The sequence below is a fragment of the Ostrinia furnacalis genome, unplaced genomic scaffold (assembly GCF_004193835.3).
Source record: "Ostrinia furnacalis isolate ACB-3 unplaced genomic scaffold, ASM419383v2 OfSCF4630, whole genome shotgun sequence".
In the NCBI taxonomy this organism is placed as follows: Eukaryota; Metazoa; Arthropoda; class Insecta; order Lepidoptera; family Crambidae; genus Ostrinia; species Ostrinia furnacalis.
In genome coordinates this window covers 274,882-299,038 of record NW_021134869.1, presented here as the reverse complement: position 1 = coordinate 299,038, position 24,157 = coordinate 274,882, and the positions used below count along the sequence as shown (strand labels likewise).

Here is a 24,157-nt window from a genome sequence, read left to right as displayed (position 1 = left end):
GGAATAATGGGCATTTACTTAACACCCTGTATAAAAGGAGAAACTGACTGACTGACGTATCAACGCACAGCCTAAAGGGCTAAACGTAGGTAGAGGTGCACTAAGAAAGGAATTCCCGAAATTCCCACGGGAACGGGAATTAGCGGGAAAATCCTTTTGTATGAAAAATCTAAACCGCTTAAGTAAGACGCTTGAAATTTGGCATGCAGGTACCTTAGTAAATTTAAAGGTTAGTTACAACAGGATATTGCAAAATTCCCACGGGAACGGGAGTTAGCGGGAAAAAACGTTTGTATGAAAAAATCTAAAACGCGTAAGATATATGAAGGGGGTAAAACGGGATCCACGCGTACGAAGTCGCGGGTGGCCGCTAGTAATTAAATAATCATCTATCAAATGACAATGAAAATATTTCGTTTACAGATGCAACCGTTTATGGACAACACTGAAAAGTTTTCGGATGCTTTTAACTGCATCGGATTCACGACCGTTCCTATTTGGTGAGTCTTAGTCCAGAAGTTGGTAGGTAGTTTTGGTAGATGTTGGCCCTTGATAAACAAAAGATCGGGAGATATTTTTGAGCACATTCGAGTTTAAAGTGTTGTCTATTTTTAAATCCGCGGCCTTGGTTCAGGAAGATTTGCTTGTAACAAAGAACTTGTAATCATTTATTATCATTATCACATTTCAGTGTTCGTGTGTGATGGATGAGACAAAGCTCGTAAGAGACAGAATCTAAAAGGTCGAACCAATAACATCATAATTAAAGCATTAAAGGACAATGTTCGTTCTCCATACATTGTTCGCCTAAGAACCAACAATTTTGACATATTACTACCCGAAAGCGAAACAATACGATTCTGTGTGTAAGAACAATGATTCCTGATGGACACTTGCCATAAAATTAATGATTAAGAATATTAAATCACAGCGATTTTATAATATGTCATATGTTTCTCACACTTCAACTGGCATTGGATTCAACATCGGATTCTGACACTTTTACAGTTATGATACCATGAATATCAGTTTATGGTCCTAATTATTTTTATTTTATTTACGACCTTCGACCAGTTGGACACTTTAGATAGCTTCTTGTAATAGTGTCAATATCTTTTTAGCTTTTAACGCAAATCTAGTCTTCAAAGCAGTTTAATCGATTTATTTTATTTTCAAAATCGATATTTTATTGTCTATGATGGCCGCAGGAACATCACTATACATGGACTCCCAGCAATAAAGTACTGTAATGCCTCGTACAGATTTTATCGGCAAAAATTATGGAACTTGATAGGTTTTAGACCATGCCACGCACCAAAACGTCCGGAAGTTGTAATAGTATTATAGAATAAACGTTAAAAGACTTATTTATTTAATTTTTCAATGCTTAAGTGTCCATTAGAACGAAAGGGTGCTTAATGTATTAAAAAAAATAGAAAATAATTATGATGGGTTAATGTTTTTTGGCGGTTTTTTAGGCGGTTTCTGACAATGTCCTTTAATCCGGTGACGAAATTACTTTGTTTTCAGTTTGAGTCTATCAATAATAACCAAGAATCTATATCAGATTAGATTGTCCCGTAGTTTTACCATCGGTAATTTAAGTGATTGGTTCGGCATTTGACCCGGTTTTATTTTAAAAGGATTAAAGGCTCGGTTTTCGACCTTAAACTGTTCTAGCAGAGTTCCGCGTCTGTTTACTATTCAGTATTGACTTCAGGTGTGACGACATCAACCACCGTTACATGAAAACTCTACCAGTAAAGAAGCAGTTCCCGGAGGAGTCGACCTTCTTCGGAAAAATGCTGCAAAAAATCAAACGGGCTTTGTGTGAGTGGGCGTGTGGCAGGCAGCAAGAGACCATGTAATATTTTTTTGTCAATATTTTTTTATGAATATTGGGTTTATAGCCTGTGCGGTCGACGGCATAGCCTACGGTCTCATTTCATTTCAAGAAACTTAGTTTAGGATTTGCTGTCTTTTGAAACACCCAATCATCGGCATTATTCTTCCTGCAAATGTCCTATAATCAACCTTGGCTGCTCGAAAAGAGACAACACTATGCACAACAAACTTATTTGAATTTTCCCAAATTTTCCTCTAGCGTCAATCTTGAATTCGTAAAAAAAGTCTAAATTGCTTTAAGTACTTGGATTGGTTTTAAAAGTGCCTTAATTTTCAGGTCTGGTCTCTTCGTGAGCTCCATGCTCATTGCTGGCCTGGTGGTGTCCATCTCCATGATCCTGGACATCAAGACCATGGACCGCTTCGAGAACAACCGGAGCAAGCAACTCACCATCACCGTTAGCGAATAACTTCACCAATTTTTACCAATATCCATTAATGTTGTTGTCTATGTCTATTCGTAGCAGGTAAGTTTAAATAGTTATTAAGGGATTTTGTAAAATTTATTGAGGTGGTCAGTAAGCTGTTCAGATCCTGTGACAGGATCTTTTAGATTTGTAACTTAATCAATGGGTGCGTTTGGCGGAAAAAAAGCGTTTGGAAGCGCTTGTAAGCTAAATGGCGACCGCTACGGTGGCTTCAGGATCATTGGATTCATTAATGTTTATTGATTAATTCAGTAATGATTCTTTCGGTTAAGTTTTGACATTAATTTGTAATTTTATAATTTATGACATTGGCAATTATTTTGTTTGTATTTGATAATTAGAAAGATTGACATAGACAACTTTGTAATACCAATTGATTTAGATTTTTATTCAAATTTGTTAAGAATTCGTATGCCTATACGGCAGATCATAGTGGAACCTACTAACCCCTAACAACTTTGTACCTATGATAATGACGAATAAATTTCATTTTCATTTTCATTATTTTTTTCTTATTTTGCTTATTAGCGCTTTTCCCGCCAAACGCCCGTAATAACTTTCCCATTTGGATGATGACAGTAGAAGTATCTATAATATCTGTTCTATTTTCGTGTACCTCTATTCTAATCTATTTATATACCTTTTGTAAATATAACCAGTACCACGTTGCTGGTCATGGTTTGCTATAAAATACAATGTCATTTTAGTAGTTGTACATATTTTCGTACATAAGTAGATATACTCGTATAACATAATCAATGGGTGCGTTTGGCGGAAAAAAGAACTTTCAAGCGCTTGTAAGCTAAATGGCGACCGCTACGCTACGGTGGCTACAGGATCATTGGATCCATCAATTTTTTATGGCATTTCGGCACCTAATGTTCGCCATTCTCTTATTTTGCTAAAACGCCAAACGCCCCTTATAATTTCTCTTCATTTGGATGATGACAGTAGAAGTCTCTATAAATATCTGTTCTGTTTTCATGTACTATATTCTATCCTATTTATACTTTTTGTAAATATAACCAGTATCACGTTGCTGGTCATGGTTTGCTATAAAATTCAATGTCATTTTAGTAGTTGTACATATTTTCGTACATAAGTAGATATACTCGTTTAATATAATCAATGGGTGCGTTTGGCGGAAAAAAGAACTTTCAAGCGCTTGTAAGCTAAATGGCGACCGCTACGGTGGCTACAGGATCATTGGATCCATCAATTTTTTATGGCATTTCGGCACCTAATGTTCGCCATTCTCTTATTTTGCTAAAACGCCAAACGCCCCTTATAATTTCTCTTCATTTGGATGATGACAGTTCAAGTCTCTTTAAATATTCTGTTTTATTTTCGTGTACTATATTATATCCTATTTATGTACCTTTTGTAAATATAACCAGTATCACGTTGCTGGTCATGGTTTGCTATAAAATGCAATGTCATTTTAGTAGTTCTACATATTTTCGTACTCAAGTGTCGATATACTCGTATAATTAGGTAAGAACTGGCTGTAAAAATGTCAATCATGAATATAGTTTGGTCTAGGCCGCTAGTGTAAACTTTTGATATGTATATAAATAAGTATGTATGGGATACATACCTACCAAAAGTGTATAAGATAGCGCGTTTTTAATTTTAGCGTAAAAACATTATTCATAAGGTATCCTTAGTGTTTAATAATACTCGTAGTACCATAAGGAGATTTTATTAGTAAAAGTATAAGTAAGTACAGAATAAATACTAGTAATAAGTATGTAAGTACAGAATAATTACTAATGTAGTTAGTGCTCAAAGCTGGTAGATTTATAATTAGGGACAGAGCCAATGCTCCGGGAGGATCGCAAGCAGCACATTATGTAGACTATAGTGTTAGGGTCCTAACGAATATTAGTAATAAATAAAATAGTGGACTGTATAAAAAATAGGTGCTGTAATTCTCGCCAGCCTAATTACAGAAAATTATCTAAGACTACGCGGTAATCGTGCGTCGACGGTGGTGTCCAAAGGCGAGTGTGTGACCCGAGCGCAGCCGATGATGACGCTGTCGGCCCGAGGTGACGTTAGTCATTGTACGCCGCCCGCACGTCTCCTCCCGCGCGTTGTTGGGTTCCCAACAATAGATATTAATTCTAGAAAATAATATATTCTTTTTATAATGCAAATGTGAATCGTCACTTCCATGCACGGAAATAAGCAACATTAATGAATAACATATAAGAATATATTTACCTAAGGCTTAAGGATTGAATCGAGTTGATGATTTGTTTTTTTGATCTGGCGGCCAAATAGTATACAACCTACTGGCTTATGAAACTGAACAACTATGTATCAGGTAGGCAACGGCAATTCCAATTTGGGAATAAAATCAAGAATTGAATTGAGTTAATAATTGATTGTTTTATTCTGGCAGCCAAAAAATTCACTACGTATTGGCTTATGAGACTGAACAACTATGTCTCAGGTTTGAGTTGGTAATATCATCAAGTCGTTAGTTTAGTGAAGTAAAGTACTCCAATTTGGGGATAAAATCAAGGATTGGATGGAACTAAAAGTATTATTTTGATCTGGTGGCCAAAATAATTCACTTCATATCGGCTTATGAGATTGAACAGGTGTTACTCAGGTGTGTGTCACTCAGGTTGCCAATAGGCAGTACTATCAAGCCGTTTGTCAATACTTAGGTAAAATACCTACTCCAATTTGGGAATACAATTTGGCAGTCAAAAATGTACATCCCTCTAGTTTAAGAGACTGAACAACTATGTTAAAGGTGAGAGTTGGTAATACCATCAAGTCGTTAGTCTATAGTGAGGTAAAGTACTCCAATTTGGGAATAAAATCAAGGATTGGATTGAACTAATAGTATTATTTTGTTCTGGTGGCCAAAATAATTCACTTCGTATTGATGAGACTGGACAGCTGTTACTCAGGTGTGCCGTGTGTGTCACTCAGGTTGCCAATAGGCAGTACTATCAAGCCGTTAGTCCATACTTAGGTAAAATACCTACTCCAATTTGGGAATACAATCAAGGATGAATGGCTAATATCTTACAAATTACATTTGGCATCGGCAATTCCAATTTGGGAATAGAATCAAGGACTGGATTGGACTAATAGTATTACTTTGATCTGGTGGTTACTCAGGTGTGTGTATTGGCAATACTATCAAGCCGTTAGTCCATCTTCTTCCATTGCCCATAAAAATGAATTGAGAGTGATTTTCTCTATCGATTTAAACCAGTGAAAATTCACATTTGTGTTATAAAATATAATTATAAGTTACTTATAAAATGATGTAAAATACGTCATGAGGACACAATGTCGCTATGTATTACGGTGATAATAACACTTATGTATAAATATAATAAACATTAAGTATGCTATGAGCTTCGTCTTAGATCCGGAGTGGCGACAACGTCACTACCGCGTGTGAGTAGTTCGGTGTTAGAATAGGCTTTTTTATTAATTATTTTTTCATTAACTAACATAAGGATTGAGGAATTTGGCTATTATTGTAGAAAAGGTTAAATAGTTAAGAAAATACCTATCATAGCCTTTTCTACAGTAGAATAGTTATAAGAATGGTTAATATCGTGAGTGGAAGTTAGTGAAAGTTTCATAGAACGATTTGACATTGATTTATTTTTGTACTTAGTTTATTATTATTGTCCGATAGGTTTACTCCAGGAAAGCGACCAGTTTGTACGATTTGGTTTTACTTGTAGATCACCAAAACGATTTTATGCAGTCTAACTTCAATTCCAACCCCCAACACTATAAAAGCTGTCCTATATGGCAATCGAACCCGGGACCTTGAGTAGAGTTAAACCATAAAACAATAGAGGTATTTATCCTAACACACGTAATGTAATACAATGGAAAATAAACAGAGGGGATGTTGAGGGAGTAAACTTACATTTAAACCACCTGAAAAGTAGAACCAAGTCGTATAAATAAGTCAAAGTGGTTCATTACTATGGAATTGATTAAATCGAGATTTATAGCAATAAAAGTACCTTTTTATTACTAAAGTTTGAGTATTCCATCTCAGGTATATGCGCCATAATCTGTTATGAACTAATCTTCTTTCTTCAGGCTCTTTGAAATTAGACATTTTGAGACGGACGGTTTTCGTCCGTTTGATCCTGCACACGGAAAATTGTACGATAGTTGCGTTGGAATAAAATTGACAAGTACCAACAGTAGTGTGCAGACTTCCATACGCACGACAATTACTGTCCGGCTCAAAACGTCTAATTTGAAAGAGCTCTTCTTTGTGGGAGAGCCACGCTTCGGCATGAATGGGTCGGCTCGACCGGAGTGATACCACGGCCTCACAGAAGACCGGCGTGAAGCAGCGCTTGCGCTGTTTCCCCGAGTGAGTGAGGGGACCGGAGGCCCAATCGGGGGGAATGGGACCTAAAAGGTTGGAAGCGCACTTGTGACTCCACTGATTTTTTTCTGCGGAAAACATATGTACAGTGAAACAAATAACAGACTAATAACCACTGCTTAAGAAACTATGCACCATTTACATGCTTTCGCATACGATATGTGTAGCAATATAATTAAACAACGAAAGCTACACTAAACGGCTGATGAATCGTCGAACCAAGATTTAGCGAATGTGTCCCTAAAGAGATCTTGCGTGTTCATGGTTTGGGCGTCTGCCACCTATCACATGAAAAGATACTACTGATAATGTATGTGGCTATTGACAGATAAGATGTAAGACTAAGGCTGAGTTGCTAAACCTTAATTATGACGTTAACTATAACTTTAAACGGTGTTTTTTGACAGTTTGATAGACTTTTGACGTTTGTTAAAGTTGAAGTAAGATGGTGCAACCCAGGCTAAGTATATACTTTTTTAAGTAAATTTTCTTGCCGGTACTGGTACTACTAACTGCCTAAACTCCCTTAGCTAACCAGGGTCAGAGAATGACAGCAACCCAACTTATTAAAATGCCGGCACAATATTTGAACTACTGAATCTCGAATCAGAGTTAAATCACTTTTTTGGCAAAATGTAAAAATGGCGTTCTATAAATTCCGATATGAAAATCCCATTGTGATGACCATGAAAGTTTGAACCGTATTATATTTATTTGCATTCGCCACTCGCGTGTTACACGCACAAGTATTTAGGCGTATGTACTTAAGAATTTTAGATGTATATTGTACATTACCTATGTGAAGGAAAATGACAAACAATCAGCATATTAGGGTAAAAAAGTAGTGGCAAAGTTTAAAGAGGGTATAAAAAGTAGTGGAAAAGTTTGAAGATTCGTAATGAGTCGTAGAACTTGTAATATTAAGTTTATTTTTAAGAATGAATGATTGTGGGTATGAGTGTTTCACGGTTACATGATATCACTGCAGTTAAACGTAGTGTCTGTCATTTCTTTTATCAATGTAATTAGACGTTGGTGTACAGACGATAGCAAATACTTACTACACAATTTTGTTGCAAAATTGACTCTATCATAACCAACATAAGATCTCATGGTATTTAGCTGGTCGTGCCGTTGTCTGTCAACAAAAGGGGAAATTTCAAAAGAATGTTGTGGGGTGGATGGAGGTAAAGGGCTGTAGTTCTGGTTTAAAAAGAGTATAAAGGTTGTCGCTTACTGTCACGGCAGCAGTCGTAGAAAAAAGAAATCGTTACTGTCTACGACATTCAGTCATGAAGATCAATGACGTATAGGAATCCAAGAAAATCGGGAATCCTTAACTACCGTAGGGAAAAGGAAGCATTGTAGGGTTAATGCAAGTAAAGGGCTGCAGTTCATTTACAAAGATAGGGGTTCTTCTTGGCGGTTTACCTACGCCATATCGAATGCCAATTGATCTAAATCAAATGATCGAACACTATTCGGCACATCGAAAAGTCAAAACATAGAACGTTCAAAATATCGAATTTAAAAATAGTCGAACATTCAAAATATCGAATTGTTATTATATCGAATCGAAAATTCACTACATCGAATGATTAATTTATCGAAAATCAATATCACAGTGACGAAAACTAACTAAATTATATTTGTAATTTCCCTTATAACCAAACAAAGTCGAAGAACTTAGGGATAGGGACGTACGTATTGAGATAACTAACTTAGGTAGGTATATTCGCAGTCACTTGTCGTATAACTTTTATGAAAATGTACCAAATTCAGCTTTATTCCTAACAGTTCCAAAGAACTAAGATCAGGAACAACCCATGCGTATTATGTGGCTGCGATATTGATTTTCGATAAATTAATCATTCTATGTGTTTCAGTGAGTTATCTATATAATAAAAATTCGATATTTTGAACGTTCGATCATTTGTGAATTCGATATTTTGAACGATCGATGTTTTTACTTTTCGATGAATAGTGTTCGATCATAATAATTTTCGATCAATTGGCATTTGATATGGCGCAGGTAACCCGTAGTACTTGGCATGAATCTAGTTTTGTCGTTTTTATTTCCATGACAGTTACCTACATTGTATTTGACATCAATTATCGAAATCGCAAAAGATACGACAGACAAATAAAATTGAAAAAAAGTAAAATCATGAGTAAATAAAAAAACAGAACTTACTATCCCCTTACACTCTGCATTATACAACTAATTTGACAGCACTATACCTACAATATGTGTGAAACTTTGAGTGAAAGGATTACATCTTGTGTGAATCGGTAAATAGTTACCTACCGTAAAGTTATATAAAGTTAAGCTTAGCTTTTAAAGAAGAAAAATATCTATAACTTAGTAAATATAAAATATAATATTTAAATCCTACGAGATACGCGTGGCGTACGTCCGCTAAGCCAGTGATGAGTGAAGACGATGATCTTACGTTAGTAGAGTCTATTTACTGGTAATCTATTTTATCTAAAACAAAATCAGCCGTAATCTCTCAGTTTAATTTCAAGTTATCAAGTCACTTTTAATGAGTATTATTTTCAAAAGTGTTCTTATGATTTACAAAACATTGGTCATGCGAGTTCTCACTCTGCTACCATCCGATATGCTGTTTAGCAGTGTACGTCCTATGGCTGATGATGATGATGTTAATTAGTTCTTACTCGTTTTGCAATAGAAAGTGCATATAAAATGTGTCAGATTCTGCCTAATAAAAGACGTCAACGTACTGTAATTACGTCTCTTGCCCATTGTAAGATCGCGCTAGAACACCTAAAAGGTTTCAGTACGAATTCTAATAACAACTGATTTACTATACAGCTGTCTCTGTAATGCAGGTTTTATACCTGTGGGTCTAGACAAAGTGCAAATTATAATCGCAAACCAGTCGATAAGTGGTCGAAAAGCCCCTTTTTGTATGGAGTTTTGACGGATTCGATTTTCGATTCGATCAAAAAGTGCGTTTTGTCTAGGGGGGCTGGTGTCACATTTTCAGCAAACATCAGCGTCTGACACTCGACTGACAATTGACATCCAAGTCCGTAAGAAATTGCGTACCCAGATACATTTTTATGCACTTTTCAGGAGCATTATACATTTTCTATTTAATTTAACTTTCAAGGCAGAGTCTTAGAGATTACTTTTGTATAATTAATTGTGATTAACCAAAATGTGTAAATGAATGACGATGACGTGCACTAGCAATAGATTATAACGATGGATCGGTGTAGATTCCTCTTGTACATACTTAGATATACTCAATACAACAATAATTTAAATATATATCTTAAGTTTATTCAATAAGGCGGTTTATGAGATCATATTAGAATAAGTAGAATAATAATAAAGATAGATTTAAGATTGTACATTTTTATTAAATTAGCGAGGATGTGGCCATTTATTGCATTAGGTATTAGAGGTAAGCAAGAAAATACGATAGATTACACTTGGATATTATTATTATTATAATAAACATCTTAAAAATATTTACTATACAGTCGTACACCCGTCAAAAATGGCGGCATTAAGAAACTTCTAAAGTCTTGACAATATTTTGCATATCTACGTGGAATTTATAATATTTTCTTGTGGCTGTTCGCGTCCCAAAAGGTGACCAGGCCTACCTTAGGTTAATTTAATTAAGTCTGAAAACTGTATAATACCTACAAAAACCCGTAAGCTTGAAAGTCTAAGTCAAAGATTAGATTTATAAAATTATATTATATCTAGGTAAGGTTAGTTTTAAGGAACATGTACATTTCGTGGCGATGCAAACGGCAAAAATCATAGAAGTAGAGGTGAGCAAAGAAATATGACAAATTGCACGTAATAAACAAAATTAAAATTAAAAAAATACATTACACCTACTTACCTACTAAATGAAACAAACCTTTTTGTGTAGAAAAAACTTATCGAAATACCAATATTCATGAGTCAACTTTTTTACAAAAAAAGGTCTGAGTATCCAATGACGTATCGACCTACAAATTCCATTAAATGTCATCGCAGAGTTAACAGCAGACCAACAGCTGGAAACTTATATGACCTTATGCCTTTATATTGCAGATCAAAAGGCATTTGCAGAGTAACCTTGTTATATATTAGAACTTTTCATCAGGTGATTGACATGAGTCAATCACCTGATGAAAAGTTCATGAGAACTCACGAAAGAACCCTCATTCTGGTGCAGTCGGGTAAAAAGGCAGTTTCATTCAAAGTTAAAGTCTAAATTTTTTTTATTCATTGGACTATTAAATAGTGCTTACAAATCGTCAAATATTTATTTTCAGGAAATAAAGACTAATAAAAAAAACTTAGTTTTGCTTTACGTGTGATTTGTGTATTTCTTTGTGGCTGTTCGAGTCCCAAAAGGTGACCAGGCCTACCTGCGTAGTTTAGTTCTAAGTAGTTTAATGTAATTTATAACTTATTTATTTAATTTATTTAATGTAGGATAAGTCAAACCTTTAAGGTTATAGGCTAACAAATAGGTTAATGAATAAGCTAATGAATTTAGTTGTAAGGTGTAAATTCCAGTGACGCAAGATCCAAAAATTTCGTAGAAAGGGTAAACAAGGAAATACGTCAAATTTCACTCCAATACCCACTCATACATGAAAGATAAGACCACAATGCTGCCTAACCGACATTATTTGACAGAAAGTTGGAAGTGCCTTTAAAGGCACATGAAATCATATAACTTAAAGGCTCTACAATCGCACTTTTAACCGCCTCTGTGGTCTAGTGGTAAGACCACCTGCTTCAGACGCAGAGGTCCCGGGTTCGATTCCCAGTGGGGGACAGATTTATCTGTTTGGTTTGGTTGGTGGTAGGGCTTGTCTAAGTCCGCCTGGCTAGCTACCACCTACCTAAGTCTGTCGCCATAACAACAATGTTAACAGCATTGTTGTGTTTCGGCAGTTAGAAGTAAGATAGCCAGTTCCTCCGTGGTTGAGGATTCCAGGTGAAGCTCGCTTCCACCTTCGGCCTGATCATCACTTACCATCAGGTGAGATGCCAAGAGCTTCCTCGTTGTGGATAAAAAAAAAAACAATCTACTAAACACTTTACGGCAGAACTTGGTGTAGTTTGAGTATTTCCTTAGGCTTTTCGAGTCCCAGAAGGTGACCAGGCCAACCCGCGTAGTTATAATTAGAATTAGGTACTTTAGTAATAAAAGTGTTATGAATCATTCAGGGGCGGAGAAAAAATATAGTTATTTATTATAGAGGAAAGCAAGACAGTACGACAAATTACACGTTGATGAATATTATTAAGTTATCAATACATTAATAGTCAAAATCATATTGGATAATAATCTTGATTCTTAGGTAGTTAAACCAAATTACAAAAGATGACGGAATTCAGATCTGGCTCAAAAATAATTATCCGCTCACCATAGTGATGAGACTTGTTAAAGCAGATTTAAATATTTCAAAATTAGCAATCAGACAAAATCGAATAAAACCTAAAATGTCTACGTATGTTCAAATAAACTTATTTTAACATTTATTGCAAAGTGAAATTATGTTGAATCCTTTAATTTTTTACCGCAATAACTTATTATTTTAACAATTATTTGAGTTTTAAATAATTGCGATAATTTATTAATAATTAATAAAAAAAGTATATTTTTCATACTTTGTTTATATTTATTTTTTTAATTTTATTGTTATAATTCTGTCTTTTTTGTGCCAAATATACATTTTTTCTATTCTATTTTAGGTCTTATTGCGTTATTTATAAACGTGTAATTTGCGTATTTTCTTGTGGCTGTTCGAGTCCCATGAGGAGACCAGGCCTTCCTGCTTAGGTTAAAGTTAAGGAAACTGTACATATACAAACTCGACGTTCCAAATAATACGTGATATGGACTTGTACATTCCACACGAGTAAAACGATGACCGAAAAATCTTAGAATAGAGGTAAGCAAGAAAATACGACAAATTCTTGTAGGTAGATAAAATAGCTATTTACAAAAAGCTAATTTAAAATAATAATTTAATTTGTGTCAAAAATTACATTGGTCTGGTGGCGGTGAACTGGTTAAGAGCGTGATGTGTCACAGATTTTAACCAGAGTCTGTAACAAAATTGGCGTGTGGAACCAATATAAATACATAGATTTCAATTGTTTATTTTTGGTATTCTCATTTTTAAATGAATCAACTGTATTATTTGTGTAATGTTGCCGTGTGGTCCCGGCAGAGTAGAATACGACCACTCCCACACTTCCAGAGGATGTCGTAAAAGGCGACTAAGGGGCAAATGGATGGAAGCTAGAGACGGTCGAGATCTTGAGGAGACTGACCTGATGGTGATTAAGGCTGTAAGAAGATGCCTAGAACGTCATCGCAGTTGAACAGAGATACATCTTGGCATAGATGGTTTATTACATAAAGACCAAAACATCTTTATCAGAAACGGGACTATTACTATCTTTCGTTCCCACCGCTGCAACTCCTGTGTAGCCGGGATCTACAGCTTGAACCCAATAAAAACCCAACCAAAGGTCAAGTTAGTCCCGGATTTTATCAGAAAGTTTGATTTTAAACAACAAAGAACTTTGTATGTCTCAACATTTCTTTTACAACGCCACCTGCATGTAATTTGTGTATTTTCTTGCGGCTGCTCGTGTCCCAAAGGGTGACCAGGCCTACCTGCTTAGGTTAAAGTTAAGGAAACTGTACATATAAAAACATGCTCGACGTTCGCATACCAAGTATTAAGTGATAAGGACTTGTACATTCCACACGAGTAAAACGATGACGGAAAAATCTTAGAATATAGGTAAGCAAGAAAATACGTAAATTCTTGTAGGTAGATGAATCTTGCGTCTTAAAATAAATCATGTTTTTTAGTAAATACATATTTACAAAAAGCTAATAATATAACTTTTGTGTCAAAAATTACATTGGTCTGGTGGCGGTAAACTGGTTAATAGCATGATATCACACGAATTTTGACCAGCGTCTGTAACAAAATTGGCGTGTGGAACCAATATAGATACCTACATAGATTTCAATTGTTTATTTTTGGTATTCTCTTTTTTAAATGAATCATTTGTAATATTTGTGTAATGTAGCCGTGTGGTCCCGGCAGAGTAGAATACGACCACTCCCACACTCCCCGAGGATGTCGTAAAAGGCGACTAAGGGGCAAATGGATGGAAGTTAGAGGCGGTCGAGATCTTGAGGAGACTGACCTGATGGTGATTAAAGCTGTAAGAAGATGCCTTGAACGTCATCGCAGTTGATCAGAGATACATCTTGGAATAGATGGTTTATTACATAAAGACCAAAACATCTTTATCAGAAACAGGACTATTACTATCTTTCGTTCCCACCGCTGCAACTCCTGTGCAGCCAGGATCTACAGCTTGACCGCCAATAAAAACCCAACCAAAGGTCAAGTTAGTCCCGGATTTTATCAGAAAGTTTGATTTTAAACAACAAAGAACTTTGTATGTCTTGACATTTCTTTTACAACGCCGCCTACATGTAATTTGTGTATTTTCTTGCGGCTGTTCGTGTCCCAAAGGGTGACCAGGCCTACCTGCGTAGGTTAAAGTTAAGGCAATTGTACATATACAAACATGCTCGACGTTCGCATACTAAGTATTAAGTGATAAGGACTTGTACATTCCACACGAGTAAAACGATGACGGAAAAATCTTAGAATAGAGGTAAGCAAGAAAATACGACAAATTATTGTAGGTAGATAAAATAGTTATTTACAAAAAGCTAATATATTTTGTGTCAAAAATTACATAGTTTTGGTGGCGGTGAACTAGTTAAGAGCATGATATGGCACATCAGAATGTTTGATTTTTTGATTGATTTTGAATAACAAAAAACTTTGTATGTCTTGACATTTCTTTTAAAACGCTATACCTACATGTAGTTTGTGTATTTTCTTGTGGCTGCTCGTGTCCCACAAGGTGACCAGGCCTACCTGCTTAGGTTAAAGTTAAGGAAATTGTACATATAAAAACATGCTTGACGTTCGCATACCAAGTATTAAGTGATAAGGACTTGTACATTCCACACGAGTAAAACGATGACAGAAAAATCTTAGAATAGAGGTAAGCAAGAAAATACGACAAATTATTGTAGGTAGATAAAATAATTATTTACAAAAAGCTAATATATTTTGTGTCAAAAATTACATTGTTCTGGTGGCGGTGAACTAGTTAAGAGCATGATATGGCACATCTGAAAGTTTGATTTTTTGATTGATTTTGAATAACAAAAAACTTTGTATGTCTTGACATTTCTTTAACAACGCCGCCTACCATGTAATTTGCGTATTTTCTTGTGGCTGCTCGTGTCCCACAGGGTGACCAGGCCTACCTGCTTAGGTTAAGCTAGTTTTAAATTAGAGTAAGTCGGAGGATCTGAGATCTATAACATAATACCAAAACATCTTTATACTATCAGTTATCAGAAATGGGACTATTCCCACCTCTAGATCCCATCACCCATATTGTACGTGATTGTCTGAACACCTAGACCAGATCTCAGCATATTTATAGGTTAGTTGTAAGAATCTCGTATCCTCGTAACGCCCAGATACCTTTTCGGGCCAAGGCGTTATGCAGTTCCATCAACTGAACGCCCGACCACTTTTTAAAATCCAATTTCAAAGCGTGATAACTTTTTAATACACAGCATTTAGGGTTCGTTAGTATCGCAAAAGCATCTTATGTACGCGTGGATCCCGTTTTACCCCCAAAGGGGTAGAGTTTCGTAAAATCCTTTGCGGATGCCTACGTCATAACATCTACCTGCATGCCAAATTTCAGCCCGATCCGTCCAGTGGTTTGGGCTGTGCGTTGATAGATCACTATGTCAGTCAGTTAGTCAGTCACCTTTGAGTTATATTATATATTTAGATTATGCAGAGATTTAATATTTAAATTCATACCTACGGCAATCCTAAGACACTTTTACAAGCTGCCGAACCTCTGGGTCCGAACCATGTGAAACTAAAAAAGGTGTCCGGGCTGCTATTCCATCTTGAGGCAAAATAGCATGGGCGTTACGAGGGTACAACACCTCTGATGGCAAAGATAATTACTAGTAGATTAAGAGGTGAGCAAGAAAATATGCCCATTGCACATAAGTACCTACATTTATACTTCAGTTACGCAATGTTCAGCAATTTGTACCTTTTTATTAGTCGTTTAGAAAAAAAATTTAGATCTCGGAATACACCACAGATTTTGTGTTAAAATTTCTTTTACATAGCAAATTCCGTACGAAATGTAGTAAAGTCAAAGTCAAAATTTCTTTATTTGCATAGACTTTAATAATAGTGCTTACAAAGCCACTAATATTTAAAGAAAAATACCTATAAAAGACTAACGCCCGTATTGACAAACGATACTTGCTTAAGTGAAGAAGCAAATAGAACGCACAGCGTTGAATAGAGTGCTGTGATTGGTTCGTGTGTCACCCTGTGCGTCCACGCGCACTATGAGACCGCATAGTAATGTTTCTGAATACGGGCGTAAGGCTGAGTTGCACCATCATATTTTAATATGACCGTTGTTTTTATGTGAACTTTGATAGACTTTTGACGTTTGTTAAAGTTAGATGGTGCAACCCAACCTATGATATGATATGATATCATGATGATGATGATGATGATTCTTTTGGAGCCTTTACATGTCTCATAATCTTTTTACCAGCGCTTCGAGACCAACTTGTAAGCGCTGAGAACAAGCGCCACAAAATGGAGAATTCCATAATTTGTGTCATGATGCTAATAATTAGGTACAATGTTGATTTTTATTGCTTAAATTTTGACACAATTTGAGTTATATATTTTAGTTAATTAACCTTAGGTTGAGTTGCAACATCTTATTTTAACTGTGACTATAAACCTTAACCGGTGTTTTTATATGAACTTTGATAGACTTGACGTTTGTTAAAGATATTGCAAACCCAGCCTAATAATAAAATATCTTAAGTTTTGCTGACACTTTGACATATTTTGCGTTATATTTCTGTAAATTTAAATAACTTTAACGTTATTTTATATGGAACAATTTGTATGGCATTGTTTATTTACACATATTGGCTTTTAAACCAATCAACTAAGGTGAAACTTACGTAACTTTTGGTTTATGTGTGATTTGTGTATTTTCTTGTGGCTGTTCGAGTCCCGACAGGCGACCAGGCCTACCTACTTAGGTTAAGTTAATTCTAAGTAGAAATAAGTAAGGAAATGTACATATACAAGAAGAAATGTGTCGAAAGCTATGAAGAAAAAAAATTAGGTATTATATAAAAATATATATTTTTAAGGACCTTGTACATTACAAATGAAAATGTCACAACTCTACATGCTTATAGATTTAGAGGTGAGCGAGAAAATACCACTAATTGCACGTCAATTATAATATATTCAAATTAATTATGTTAATTAAAGGACGTAGCACACTTATCAACCCGGAAAGGGATCGTAACTGTATCGACTCGAGGCGGAAACTCCACCCATCCACGCCTCGCGGTTGATAGCACGCTAAAGGCGATGACAGCTCGCGAAAGGCGATACGGTGTTGATCCCTTTGCGAGTTGACAAGTCTGCTATGACCTTTATACTGAATTTTATTTATGTGATTACTGTAACGATAACTTATGGATTAAAGGATCTTTTACTCTATATGAATCAGTGTAAAAGTAAACATCTAGTAACGCTTTCAGGCGTTGTTAATTTTCTCTACTTTCTGATGGAGGTCATTTTGATTTGATTGACGTGTTTTTAAGCAACTAATTATTTTTCTAATTGAACAACGGGACTATTCCTACCTCTAAATCCCACCGCTGCAAGTCGTTTGTAACCGGGATCTTGATCGCCTACAAAATCAGTGAAGGCAAAGTTTCTCTAACAGAACCAAAGTGAAAGCAAACTCATAAGAGTATTTCTTTATTTAACAATGTTTTGATGGATTACGTGTGATTAGTGTATTTTCTCGTGGCTGTTCGTGTCCCATTGGGTGACCAGGCCTACCTTTTAGGATAAGTTATTAGTAAGAATAAAAGATTAATTGTACATTTAACAAACATTGGGAAGATAGGAAAAAAAGTATTTGCAAGTAGGCTTTTAAAAAGCACATATTTTATAGTGTTTAGGTAAGTATAGATATATTGTAACTATTTTGGAAAACACCCAATCCCAATGCTAACTCTAATACCCTTTTTTATAATATTAGAGGTAAACAAGAAAATATGACAAGTCGAACGTTAATTAATATAACTTATTTACTTATGAAGAAACAAATAGAGCCTACAAATGTTTAGTCTTAGGCCCAGTTTTTTTATTCGTAGTTAAAATAACTAATTGTCAAAATTTTCTACTAATAATTAAATATTAACTAAATGTAAACTAATAGGTAAAAAATGTACTAAAAGTCAAGTTAACCATTGTTCGAAAAACAGTTTTTTTCTGTTAATTTACCACTTTTGATATGACATCTATCAAATTTGATTATTAGTCAAAATAATTAATTGTTAAATTTTGCTATTAATAGTTAAATATTAACTAAAAGTAAACTAATAGTTAAAAATGTACTAAAAATCAAGCTAACCCTTGTTCGAAAAACTTTTTTTTCTGATATTTAACCACTAAAATTTTCATATGACATCTGTCAAATTAGACTACTAGTTATTTTAATTACGAATCAAAAAACTACGCCTAAGAAATACTTATGTTGTTATACAAATTTTGATAAAATCATTAACTTTGAGACTGTCAGATATAGGACTTACTCAAAGAGACGCGACAATAGACCATTCGGTTAGGAGCAAATAAAAAGGAACGTAGGTACAATATGTTTTTGGTTTACGAGTTGGTGTAGAGTTAATAATAGTTTTTTAGTTTTATTTAAAATTTAAAATGTCACTCTTTTATGTTGTATTTGTGGCGACGTTAGTCTATAAAGGCGTGATACAATGCTAGGTGCAAAATTTGCCCCATTAGGCATTAAATGCCTTAATTTACACAGTATCACAGATTTCTGTTTTAAAAGGTTGCTAAAAATTAGTCCCAATTATATGTAGAGTCGGTTTGTTTTGTACATTTTATCTTTGTAACTTGTTCCTCATTTTATTGCTTTATCATAATAAACCGTAAAGGTCTACAAGTTATTGTGTTTAGGACTAATGGGATAACACTTTTTTAAATTATTTTAATATTACGTCCTATGGCTGAAATGATGATGATATTATGTACCAACGATTTACCATTGATGACGATAATGACGTACGGTTTGTGTATTTTCTTGCGGCTGTTCGCGTCCCAAAAGGTGACCAGGCCTACCTGCTTAGGTTTAAGTTAGAATAAGTTAAGGGCATTGTACATATACAAAACAGATCTAGATCCAGGTCACCACAAGTAATAGGTTATTACGTATCATATATGATTCGTTATTCTGCTGCTTGCGATGCTTTTCGTATTAATTTAAGTCGCCTGATATGGGAAATATTAGTTTAGGATATTATAACCGGGTGAAACCTATAAGGAGCGGTGGCAAGAATATTCCAATAAAAAGTACATAGATGTAAGTCATAAGTATAACTACTAATACTATTAAAATGTGTAAGGAAAAAATGCGGCTGGTAAAAAAACGAGTTATTATATTTAAAAACAAAAAATGTATATTTGAAAAATGCGACTACAATCTGCTTCGAATAAAACGTAGTATTGTAGATAATGTTTAAGATATTAAATTGTTACACACGGAAGTGCGCTATGCCACTTATTGCCTAAATTACAAGTAAGTATAAAAAATATTGTAAATTATAATTACAATTTTAACTAACGCCTAAGTAGTAAATTAAGGCAAACTCATTGGTGACGAAATAGTCACTGAAGAGTAAAAACGGCAGTAGGTACGCATCAACTAGTTTGTAGAAATAGGGAATCTAAGGAATCAGTGTATATATTTTCCCAATTTCCTTTCTTTAAACTAATTACCATAATATCGGCACTCAAATATAAAGCTACAAAAGTGATAGATTAATCTAGGTTAGGTATGTATGTATACATGTAATCAATATGTGTAATAATGTAGACATTTAATTATGTCATACCTAATAGGTAAAATACCTAAGTAAGTTTATATTTGAAAGTTATGTAAATTATGTAATAATTTCACTTATAATTATTATGGCCACCATAACGGGAATCTGAAAAGATATTTTATAGTAATGTATACCATAAGGTAAAAGGTGCAAACCATGATCTCAGCGGCACAGTCTGCGACACACAAAGTAGCCTGTACATAAAAATTAGTCAATTTAATTTGTAAGTGATTGTAAAAAAGATATTTTTGTGGAAAACTAGATCATAAATATATTCTGAGAAGGTTTACAGCATGAATAAGTTTAAGAGAAACGCGAGCAGCGCCGCGGCGCAGCGTTATATCTGAGGGGACGTCACAGCGATGCGATTGTAATCATATGACGTTGGGAATGCTTAGGTCTGACTCGAGAGCCGCCCACCTAAAGGAGTGTCATCCACTTATCATCTGAGTGCGTAAACTCATTACATTAGGTGTGCTTGCTAGCGAGTGCGTAAAATTACACTAATTGCATGACAAATTGTAAAGCGCCAAAAGCGGCCACTTTCGAGAACTAAAATCTTGATAGATTTTTTTGACGCACTCGCAAACCTAACGTAATCTCATGGTAAGCACACTGATGACTTTGCTCCGTTATTCGTTTTTTGCAATAAAGTTTCTACTCCGAACTATTGCCACGAAGGTTCATTTTAAACGAATACAGACGTAATGAAAAGGAATGGTTTAAAGATCTTTAGAAAATGGTTGGCGATAGTTGTATCTTTGTGGCGTGCGAACAGTCAGATTAGAATAAAATTCTCAGTAGGTAATAAACGTTAAATGTAAATTAAAAATATAATTGCATATCGATGTTGTATCTACGACTACACAAAAATGGACGACATAATGGAAATATTATAATAATATTAAAATTTAAGTAAGTTTGGAATATAATACAAATAGTTTGTGTCTGGTTGCATGGATAATATAGCTACTTGTATGTACCTGTGCGCGAGAGTTTGATGTCAGGCGTGTAATCTGTTGTCGAACATTAATAATAAAGTATCGTATCCATGGAAAGGGTGATTTTATTTTATATCTTTCCTATGTTTTTTATTTTATTTTACTTTTTATTTTATTAGGGATAACAAACAATTGTACAAACGGATTTAACAAAAAGTCTTACAGATATATCTTAAATAACTTACCACGTTCAATAAATTACCATAAATTTGTAGTGGCCTGCTTATCTTGGGGGGCGTCCATTAATTACGTGAGACCATTTTGCCAATTTTTCAACCCCCCCGCCCCACTTGGTGAGATTTGGTGAGATTTTTCTAGACCCCCTCCCCCTCCCCACAATCTCACGTGAGTTTTCTTAAAATACATTATAATATTTACAATGTAAATGGGGAATATCTATGCTTCGATTAGGATTTAATATAAAAAAAACCGGCCAAGTGCGAGTCGGGCTCGCACACCGAGGGTTCCGCCGTACAAACGTAGCGGTTTACAATTTATGACGTATTAAATCAAATTACTTACTTGATTCCGTTGCGAGTAGTGGCGAATTTCAAAATATGCGGTATGATTATTTTTTATTTATTTATTTTTCCTATATTTGCATTATAGGTAGGTACCTACCTCAGCGTTTTGAATTTTTGCGTTGATTTAGAATTTCTCACAGTTTAGAGGCAATTAGATTTAAGAAGTGTTTGATATGAATTTCAACTTTAATATCTCTACGCGTTCATGTGAAAAAGGGTAGGTAGTAAGTTTATAATTATTAAAAAAATATTTTATGTCATGTAAGCAAAAATAATATTTTAAATTTTATATAACTTCAAATTTATCATTTTCGCAATTTTTCCTTTATCNAACTTACTACCTTATTTCTCACGAACGAATAAAGGTATCAAATTGAAATTTATACCAAATACCTAGATCTATTGTCCCTTTAAGAAGTAAAAAAATCAAACTTCTAAGTTAACGCGATCAAAAGATACAGCAGTTTATACCGACACCTTAGACGAATTTCCGTCACACGCTAGGGAATCAAAACCTACAAGGTACTTCCTGTGAACTCAGAATCTTGAAATTCGGCACGAAGCAACGTTATATAGTACAGATAAAGGAAAAATTGCGAAAATGATAAATTTGAAGTTATATAAAATTTAAAATATTATTTTTGCTTACATGACATAAAATATTTTTTTAATAATTATAAACTTACTACCTACCCTTTTTCACATGAACGCGTAGAGATATTAAAGTTGAAATTCATATCAAACACTTCTTAAATCTAATTGCCTCTAAACTGTGAGAAATTCTAAATCAACGCAAAAATTCAAAACGCTGAGGTAGGTACCTACCTATAATGCAAATATAGGAAAAATAAATAAATAAAAAATAATCATACCGCATATTTTGAAATTCGCCACTACTCGCAACGGAATCAAGTAAGTAATTTGATTTAATACGTCATAAATTGTAAACCGCTACGTTTGTACGGCGGAACCCTCGGTGTGCGAGCCCGACTCGCACTTGGCCGGTTTTTTAATTTATAATAATAAAAAAGTTGTCTCGCAATTTGATCCTTTTTCTTGCTGAAAAAAATTACGTGATATTTGTCGAGACCCCCCCCTCTCCCCTACGTGAGATTTAGTGAGGTTTTTCTTGACCCTAAACGTCTCACGTAATTAATGGACGCCCCCTTGTTTACAAATTGAAATTGAAAAGAGTAGGTTTCTGGCCTGGATTTTTGTCCTGTTGTAGACATAAAATAATAAGAAAGTACTATACAGGACGGACTTGATATACTTCATTGATGCGTCTTAGGCCCATTTATCTCTAGCTTGTTGACTTGCTTGTTTTGGGACACCCTGTATCTAAATATTGATAAACTACACGGTCTGTACATGTCACCGTAAAATTATGAATTCCGTCAGATTATAATCTGAAGTAGTTAAATTACAATCTAACCTAACCACTTTTAGTTTACAATCTAACGCGTTATATTATAAACTGACAGAGTTCACAATTTCACGTTGACATATACATTACGGGGTGTGCGAGACAGGTTGCAAAACTCAATGACATCGCTATCAAAAATTGTATCTCCTTCTTCACCTTTTTAAGATTTAATGGCCTCTTCCAACTTTTGTCGTTAAAGCAACCAAAGTCCAATCTAACTCTACCAAAATTGATCAAAATTAGCAAAGCAGGTTAGGTGTGAAAATGTAACAGACAGAGAGCTACTTAATATGGAATTTGGAGGATTGAACTCTAGCAGAATCGTCAACAGAATGTTGTGGGTCAATCGGCTTCACTTTCTAATGTAGAATTTGATATTCAGACATAATAAGCGATCCTTGTCCAGAGAACGGGTTTGGTGAATTTATGGCCTTACCGAGTTTTGAACTTTCGATTTTGTAGTTTCTAAGTTGGGCGGTTTGGTACTGTTGTCATGCTCATGTAGGTATATGAGCTTCGTTTTGAAAATTAACATAAAGTTTGTAATCAAAATCAAAATCAAAAATATTTTATTCAATTTAGACTACTGGTGTCACTTATGAACGTCAATTGATCACAATGATGCTCATATTAATGTTAACTATTCGAACTTTTTAAATTTTTTTTCAGAAAAATAATGAAAATTCTTACATGCGCGTTTACGATGAACGATTTTGTGCTTTTACTGTTGAAACGAATTTAAATATGTGAAAGATAACACACCAACGATACAGATGAATCTCAATTCGAGCTTTTGAGTAAGTACGACGAAGCTTTGATTCATAAGACCATTCATTGTAGTGTCGCAGTTGTACTTTGCCCTTGACTTCCAAAATGACATACCGCGAGAATTAGGTAACTTTGTTTTGAAGATCTAATCGAGAAGTTACGGAATATGGTGCAGACATGAAATCAAGTCTTCCTGTCTTAATTTTTTGAATTAATTATTGAGTCTATTAATTAGTAATAAAATATGTTAAGTATTCATTTTTAGTAAACGCAGCGTGGGACGTCCACCCACAAGGTGGACCGACGACCTGATAAGGGTAGCAGGAAGGCGCTGGATGCAGGCCGCTACCAACCGTGCGATTTGGAAGTCATTGGGGGAGGCCTGTGTTCAGCAGTGGACGTCCTGTGGCTGAAATGATGATGATTCATTTTTAGAGCTCCCTTTACATAGGTGACAAGAATATCTATGGGTTAAAATGACTAAGCTTAAAACGGGTACCTTATGCTAGTGTATGCTTAGGGAAGATCCGCGGACGCATGTCCAATTTTAGGACAATAATTCACGGCTCCGTTTCAATAGCCCCGGAGGACACCGTCGAGTTTTAGTGG

The 24,157-nt window shown here is 34.9% G+C and overlaps 1 protein-coding gene across 1 annotated transcript in view; it reads left to right on the top strand.

Moving 5' to 3' along the window:
* The window catches only part of LOC114359719 (Related to Sod), a 31,556-nt gene extending 28,977 nt beyond the window's left edge, over nt 1–2,579 (top strand). The window contains exons 23-24 of the mRNA XM_028314207.1: nt 424–500; nt 2,183–2,579. Of these exons, the coding sequence (XP_028170008.1) occupies nt 424–500; nt 2,183–2,315 (210 nt within the window). The 3' untranslated portion in view covers nt 2,316–2,579. The remainder of the gene's footprint in view (nt 1–423; nt 501–2,182) is intronic.
* The last annotated feature ends 21,578 nt before the right edge of the window (nt 2,580–24,157 follow it).